Source organism: Vigna unguiculata, chromosome 6 (genome assembly GCF_004118075.2).
Source record: "Vigna unguiculata cultivar IT97K-499-35 chromosome 6, ASM411807v1, whole genome shotgun sequence".
Lineage (NCBI taxonomy): Eukaryota > Viridiplantae > Streptophyta > Magnoliopsida > Fabales > Fabaceae > Vigna > Vigna unguiculata.
The window spans coordinates 9,697,537-9,706,582 of record NC_040284.1 but is presented as its reverse complement, the minus strand read 5'-3'; the positions used below and the strand labels follow the sequence as shown (position 1 = coordinate 9,706,582).

At 34.3% G+C, this 9,046-nt stretch overlaps 1 protein-coding gene across 1 annotated transcript; it reads right to left on the bottom strand.

Annotated features, from left to right (window-relative positions):
• Positions 1–3,182: 3,182 nt before the first annotated feature.
• Positions 3,183–8,494, bottom strand: LOC114188380. Its single transcript, XM_028076970.1, is given in 8 exon segments — positions 3,183–3,753; positions 3,845–4,709; positions 4,793–5,011; positions 5,104–5,718; positions 5,721–6,323; positions 6,392–7,302; positions 7,377–7,818; positions 8,077–8,494. Coding segments are annotated over 8 exon segments (4,644 nt in total).
• Between the last annotated feature and the right edge of the window lie 552 nt (positions 8,495–9,046).

Here is a 9,046-nt window from a genome sequence, read left to right as displayed (position 1 = left end):
ACAGGGGAATCTAATATAAGAAAATACTCTTTTGAAAAACCTACTTAAAAAAGCGCTGTGTGTTTCCAAAATAATAAAAAACTGAAAGGGAAAATATGTGAGATATATTAATAATTAATTTGTTGAAAAAATATGTGGGTTTTTGGCGGCAACGCATGTTCTGAAAAATTCAGAGGGTCTTTTCGTATCTCTCCAAAACTGCATTGCAGGTTCAATTTGCCTTTTCAGTTTCCGAAAAATTCAGAGGGTCTTTTCGTATCTCTGCAAAGACTGCATTGCAGATTTGATTTGCCTATTCAGTTTTGTGTAGTGTTTACTCTCAGTGCTTTGGTTTTTCATTTTCACGTTTCTGAATCAGAAGATCGGGTGCCCTACAGACTTCCATTTTCATCTGCTTGCATGGAGGACAAAGGTGCAAAACGCTTTAGCTTTAACAACTTTTTCCAGAACTCCATAATGTTTATGGATCGTAGACAGGTTTGTGTTTATAGTTTCGGTATTTGAATTTCGTTTTGCTGTATAATTTCTTGGCCACCTTAATATCATCATCCATTCGTCCCTGTAGCCGTTTCTGTTATAAAGATCGCATCTTTTTGGGTTTTTGAATCAGCCTTAAAGTCTGGGTAATATGTTTTTCAGGAGTTTTTAGATTTTGACGAAGGGTTCTTTTTGGAATGGGCTGATACGTTGGTTATAGGAACAAATTTTTTCTCAGATCCGAGGGGAAACGTTTTTAACATTGAGTTTGAGGAAAGGCTTTTGGCCGACAGGAAGTTTGTCGGTGGAAGACAAATTTTAGATTTTTATGGTATAGATGATGCTGCATATATATGCACCTTGTATTGCGATGATCGATATTTTAGGTTAAGAGTATTTGACGTACACTGGAAGGAAGTACGTTATCCTGCTGTAGGGAATTCAGGAGGATCGCGAAAACTATGTAAACTTTCATGCTCACCTAGGTTCTTCCAATGTTTTCGACTGATGGTGGATACATCAAAGGTAACAATTTTTATACTTGTTAAATATTATTTCGTTGTATTGTAGGTAATGTTAGTTTTTTATTTGATGTTTGTCAACAGCTATTCATAGTTTTGCCAGAGGAGTTTCGAATGTTTTGTCAAGATGATCTCAAACTGGACTCCAAGGTGCAACTGTATGATCCCCTATACAAAAAGCTCGAGTTCTTTGTGGACATCAATATAGATGGCTGTTTTGTTTTGTTTAGTTTCTTGGAGTTCTATAAGTATTATGGATTGAATAGCAATTTTTACGTACATTTTAGTTATGTAGGAAACAATGTTTTTGTTTATAAGATTTACTTGGCTGAAGGAACACAAATATTGTATGAGAGGGTTTCATCTGAACTGCTGAACAATGATGGTAATACTTCGACTGGTAATGGAAATCACAACTTGACAAAGAAGCTAAGTCAATATGATGTTGAATCTTGATGTCTGGTATGCAACTTCTTTATTGTTTTAATTTAATCTTTGAATTTTCGTTTTGCTGGTTTGTCTAAATTAATTTCATTGTGTTACAGTATCTGCACTCAAATTTTGCTAAACAGTTCTTGGATAAGGATAGGAAGAGGTACTTCATTACCAATGAGACCTACAGACGCTGGCCTTGCAGAATTCGATGGACTGGAAGAACTTGTTATGAATGCTATATCACATGTGGGTGGAAAAGATTCTGCAAAGACAATCTGTTGGTTGCTGGTGATATCATTCAATTTGCAATGGACACTGAGAAGAAAAATGTAATCCATGTAGTTAAGGTTTAGACTGTAAAACGTTTTGTAGTAGTTTTAATGTAGTAGTTTGAACATCTGGAATACTTTAGCATGTTTTAACCGTACATCTATATATTTTATTAAGTATTCTACTATTTTATTTCTTGTGTTAGTATTGTGTGCTCAATATTGTTAAAAATGTAATCCATGTAGTTAAGGTTTAGACTGTAAAACGTTTTGTAGTAGTTTTAATGTAGTAGTTTGAACATCTGGAATACTTTAGCATGTTTTAACCGTACATCTATATATTTTATTAAGTATTCTACTATTTTATTTCTTGTGTTAGTATTGTGTGCTCAATATTGTTAATATGTTTATCCGTACTTATATTTTTGTTTTTATATCCGTTATTGAATTTTCTTAGTGGATGATGAATTGGTCTTTAATAAGCTATTAATTGTTATTTTGTTTTGAGCAATGACATCCAAGTTTAATTGTTATTTTGTTTTCAACAATGACGTACAAAACTATTATCAACTTTTTTAAAAAAATTTCAATTACTCAAGTTTTGTATAATTTGAATTAAAAATATACAAACATATGATTATCATTACAATAGATGTTGATCCATAAATTTTAACAAAGAATTATTGACCACTGCTTTGTACATATTGGTAATGGTTTTTATTGTTATTGGTCCATAAATTGATCTAAAACATGTTATTTGGAACCGTGTAATAGGCTCTTGTACAATTATACTGGGACATATACATTTATATTCACCACTCATCTTCGTATCATAACGCCGTTAGGTTGAAGATATTCTGTTATGTAATTTGAATTAATATAAATATTTTACCGTGACGTTGTTATGTAATGGAGGTGCATAAATCAATTAACATGGTGTTGTAAGTTAAGTTAACGATGAGTTGGTGGATGAGTTGGTTTTGTCTTAAATACAGCTTTGCATATGTGGAGTAATGGTAGAAAGCAATGGTAGAGCTTCGCGGTTTCGATATTGCTTCGTACAATCGTTCATCAAATTCAGCTTGTATGAAGAAAGCAGAAATGGGACCAGAGAACAAAATATGCATCCATCTGGGTAAGAATTACTCCTCCATCACTGTGATCTGGCTATGAAATTGGGCATAATGAAAAATTTGTAAATTTGTCTTTAAAGTTTCATGAATAATATAATTACCCACTCTGTCGATCGTTATTGGATTTAACACATCAAGTGTATACGAAATTTGTTTCTTAATTTGGTGTCTAACAACGCGATTTCTAATTTCCAGCATCGACCACGGGTAGACGTTTCACGCATCATTGGCCTGCTTGGATGTATCTCCAAAAAAAGTAAGTTTCTACTATAATGGTTAACAATATATGATACTATATCATAGTGCTGGGCAAAATAATTTGAAATTAATAACAAAAGATTGCCAAGCTATACATTTTGGAACACTTCTTTGTAAACAACATTTGTTGTTTTGCTGCATCTTTTGTTGTCATTGTCATGGATTAAGATCTTTAATCCAGATTTACTTTGAACTCTAGAAACTGCAACGTAGAGCTGACCGTGGCTAAATACGGGTGTCGGCAAATACAATCCGACAAAACCTAGTGACTGTCCTTGAGATTTGTTTATTGTCATTGCATATGAAAGCATAATGGGAAATTGCTTTCTAATTAGCTTAAATGGCCATGGGGACTGGGACGGAGACATTGACATTCGAGGAATATAAATTTCTTCTTCATCCTTGTTACCTGTTATCAATTTAGCACCTATGACATGGTTTGCAAGCCTCGTGACAATCAATCTGCTTCCATTGCATAATCCTGTAGCTTGGTCCAAGTTTCTCAACAGCATTATAGGTACTCCAATCTTTAGTTTGATCTTATGGTTAGGAAGTCCAGACATACTGAGTGAATTTAGGAACTCAGAGGTTATATTGCTATAAGCATCACTTGAAGCGGATTCATCCACTGAATCAGAGCTAAGATATTCTTTTTCTTCTCTTGTGAACAATTGTTAGATATAATAATAAGACTATTATTAATACAGATCTTTCCAACATGTACCATTATAAATTCATGATCTCCATTCGCATACCTGGAATTAGTGATAGCATGTATTCATTGATTTGATTGACAATCTCAATTCTACTTGCTAGTATTGCTCTGGGTTGCAGAAATGATTCTTCTGTGTACTTGTGAATTAAATCTGGATATGTTGTATTCACAATTGCTTGTATGGGATCATTGAACTCTGAAATCAGAAATTCTATGGGTATTTCAACTTCTACTAAACCGTCATTTGGTTCTTCTAACTTACCATCACCAATTTTAACAATCCAATCCGAGAATTCCTGAATCTCGGAAGCAGTACTACCTTGTAAACCTGGTTGTTGCAGACGCATATTTTTGGTCAATGTTAGAACTTCACAGTGATCCCAAAGATAGGACGCATTGATTGTAGAATTTACAATATCAGACCTGCTACCTCCAGGGATAACAGGAAGGATTTGCCTAAAGTCACCTCCGAATAGTATCACTTTTCCACCAAAAACACCATTCTCTTTCGTCATACCACCCATTATGTCATTCAAAGTTCTATCTAATGCTTCAAAACAATATTTGTGCGCCATTGGAGCTTCGTCCCAAATAATAAGTTCAGCTTTCTTTAACAACTCTGAAGCTTCAAATCCTTGTTCGATATTGCAAACTGAATTATCTAATGTTGGTATTGGTATCTTAAATTTAGAATGTGCTGTTCGTCCTCCTGGTAGTAATAGAGAAGCTATTCCACTTGAAGCAACTGTGAGTACAATTTTTCCTTCAGAACGAAATGCAGCTGACAACGTTCTCCACATGAAAGTTTTTCCAGTTCCACCGTATCCATATAGAAAGAATACTCCTCCTTGTTTATTTAGAACGGCCTTACTAACCTTTTCAAAAATTTGCTTTTGTTCAGCTGAAAGGAATTGTTATGACAGTTGTTAAATAATGTCATTTTCGTTTAAAGTAATACAATAAGAAAGAACATAGCTTCTAAACCTGTCATTGATCTTAAGTTGGATTGGAACAATTGTCGTTGCTCAGCAATGTTGTAATTCAGTTCTGCATAAATAAGCCTATTACCACAATTTTGAAGAACAAAATCATTTGGGTATGGCATGGTTGGGAAGAATTTTAAACTGCTTCTATTCTCTTCAAGCAATTTCTCTATCTCGATCAAAGTCAGGTTTTGGAGCATTTCTGTTGCAATGGTTAAATCTGCGTACAAATAATTTTTAGAATATATTGTTACATTGGAATAGACAATGTCGTTACCCAATTCATGTGCAAATACACAAAATAGATATAACCTGCAATTCCGGAAATATTTCTCTCGCGATACAAAATTCCATCTGCAAGCCACTCCCATGTTTTGTTCCATAGATCTTCTGGATGATTAACGCTATTCGACAACAATATAGTAACGAATAGTTTCCTAAGATAATATCCGGAACCCCAATCTTTTGCTTCTCTCATAGCTTCAACATATTCTGTATCATCTGTTAAAATTCCTAGAGCTAAGCAAGCTTCTCTAAATGTAGAATATGTTACATTGTTAACTGTTCTTATATCTATGTACGATGTTGGACCTTTTACATGGGTTAGCATTCTCCTAAGATAAAACACTTCACCAGTACTTGGAGGTACCCAAATTAGCCTTCCAATAGTATTTCCTGTTTTCCTTGGTTTCCAACATCTATCTTTCTTTACATAAACAAATTTGGAAACGAATTCAGCATATGTTAACTTTCTGGCTTCTGCATATTTCTTATTACATTCCATCCAGCCTGTAAACATTGATTCTGAAACTGTTGCTTTTCCCACAATATCATCCATTTGGTCATCATCCTTAAAGTACACTGCCTGTTCTCCCGGTAGATGAAAAAACAATCTTTCTACTGCTGGATTTCGTCCATGAATGGGGACGAAAATATTCTCCAACATGCCTCTCATGGAGATACGTATCTGCAGTCCAGATATTGTTTGATTTCATCTATTGCTTGTGTATTCACATTTCCTTCGTTCTGCTGTGGAACTATGGCAGCTGTTATTCTGTCGTAACCTTTGTTGATATACTTAAATAAGTACTTGATCGAAGTACTGCGATTACACCATTCCACATTTATATGTGCTTGGTACTTAAGAAGTAGTTCAGGGTTATAAGGAACCACAGAACGGTTATCAAGGCAAACACCATTCTTTGTCACAGTTAATGAATCGTTCCTTCTTCGATAATGTGGATATCCATCTTCTGATACACTGGTGGTGTTCTGAAAGTTTTTTGGATATAGGCGCGAGCATTTACCATTTTTCATGCAAGGCAAAGATCTGTTTATAGTACCACAAGGACCGTGTATCATGTGATCTAGAACACATTGATGCAGTTCAGGACATGTAATTGGAGACGGGATTTCAGCAGAGATGACTTTGTCAATATCATCAGGAGTTGGGTATTTACTGCTCGGATGCAAAAAGATGAGCAAGTGTGCATGTGGTAGGCCGCGCTTTTGAAATTCTATAGTATACATGACTACAAAACAATCACAGAACAATTAGTATAATACAATTATATCATTATTCATAGAAGGGATAACTTACATGCAATAGTTCGGCCTAATAAATGATTCTTGGTTAGATCTATGAGAAGTTGTTCGAATTTAATCTTGAACACACTTGAAACTATATCAGGACGATCGGTTGAGGACAACTTTAACTTTTTCAATGCTCTAGTAATTTCTGGCCATTTAGGATTGCACGTGAAAGTTATGAAGAGGTCTGGAAATCCCAGATAACTACAAATTGCCATTCCATCAAAATACAGTTGGTCCATAAATCTTCTGCTACCAATAAAAGATGAAGGAAGAACAACCCTCTTTCCTTGTTGCCATCCCTTACTTTGTGAATTATCTGAGGCTTGACAGATGTTATTATATTTATCAACCCTTAACTTAGATTGATTATATTTAATGAATGACAATCTTTCGGATTCCATCATTGTATATCCATCAACAATGAATTGTTGAAAAATTCGTCTAGATGTAAGCAAAGTTAATGCTTCTGAGTGTCTTGTTTGCAACCTGAAACAAAACCACTCCCTAATTGTCAATCTATTTCTTTTCTGGATGATTCCTGCTCTATCACGACGATTGACATCATGTCTATATCCATCTTCCCCATATGGGAATAGTAAAGGATATTGAAACCCTAGGTAGCTTGTGTGCAATTCATTTATTCTTTGTAATTTGCCGGATTGCTTTTCCATTATGATGTCTCTACCTGAAGCAGTATCAACATCTCCAACAATAAGGGCTGCAACTTCTGAAACATTAGGAACATTATATATCCTTCCATCTTTTGTCCTATCTGCAATAAGTCTCAATTTCAAATCATCAAATGGTTGGTTCCTATATCTATCCCTTGCCATTCTAAATGATTTAGCATGAACATTGAACTCATCGAGCATCTTTTTTAATTTGCTGACAATTTCCAAATCGATATCATCTTGATTCCTGCAAAGAGTAAGAGGTAATATAAGTACTTGTTGAGGTTCGTTTAAGTTGTATAGAAGAAACTTTTCATGTACCTTAATGATTCCATTCTATTTTGAACTTCATTTTCGGTGTCGTAAATATATAGTTGCGCAAACTTTGGAAGCCCACCGGGTACCGGCAAAAGACTGCCAATTCTATGACAAGATTGTCCTTGGATTCTTAAATTGGGCGGTCCTTTTCCATTATTAAAAGTTCTGTCAACTTTAGCTCCAGGAGATGTAAAGGCAAACATCATATTGTATGTCCTAATATGACTTTGATAATTCTTGCTTTCTTTGGATTCATTGTCAAATAACAGACGTTTCAAAACAATTGGTGGTTCTTTTAGAATTGGTAGTTGAACTTTACCATTACCGCAACACAAATGGAAAGTCGGACTTACACATCTCCTGGTCTTTTTAATCCTTTCCTCGTACCACATGTACGCCTTGCATTCCCTGCATATGAATGTCGGATCTCCAATGTCTGCGTAAACTGTGTATATTCAAATATACTTCTAGTAAATGAACTAAAATATACGAATAATAAAAATTATAGGTACTATATAAAATCTTATCTGGGATTCATGGGCTGTTCCATTTCCCAATCTTGTGCTATAGAGTCATGTTCCATGTCTTGGTTCCGCTCAGGTGATGAATCTGAAAAAGGTCATTCGTATATGTCAAACATATATTCAACATTCAAAATTTCAACAGTCTATAAATAATATACTACCAATTTATAAAGTATTACCCCTAACGATATCCTCAATCCGAGAACTTGTACTCTGATGTAGTCCAACATCTTCTACTATAGCATGGGCTGATGTCTCATATGTTGAACTTTGACGAAACTCTGATGAAAACTCGTTTGCAACTTGAAACTTCTGAAGCAGATTTTGGCGATGAGAAGTGTCATTATGAAATCTAAAGCTCATAGCATTACTTTTCCTTTGAAGTGGTTCTTCATTATAATTTCCTTGAATATAGTTATTTGGTTTAATCTGCCGATTGAAGAAATCCATCATTGTAATATCAGACAGTGGTGTACAGTTCCTTTTCCTTCGATGATCGTCATCATGTACATCTCTATGATTCCTTTTCATTTTCTTTTCTTTGAGCATCATCTTTCTTTTCAGTCTTGCATTCGCACAAGATGCATTGGACTCCATCATCAAACTGTTACTGAAACAATTATCACAAATAATATTGTTGTTCAACCAAAATCATTCTACAGATTTGTATTGCATAACGAATTTCAAGACAAACACAATATTTGTTTTAACATTGACGAATTAAAAACTTCTTCCACTTCATTAGAAGAACACAAAGCATGTAACAATGATATAGAAATAAAAAATAATAATAATACAACAACACATTGTACCTGAAACTTAATGTAGTTGATTTCTGGATTTTGTTTTTCCTATAACTCCTCTTAGTTTAAGTCTTTGATATAGCTGAACCTTTGTGTCAAAATATCTTAGATGAGGGAAAATAAAAAATGTGCGCCAAATTAATATTATTTGTTTAGTTTATTGCATTTAATCCTTTATTATCGAAATGATTGATTGTATAGGATGGGGCAGTTGAATCCCAAAAAGGTATTCTGCATGTACTTCATTCATCTAAATGTCTACATCTATTAATGAACGTTTTCTTTATTTAAGCAATTTTTTATAAATAAGTTCAAAAGTAATCATGCTTGGCGTAGAACCTTCCAT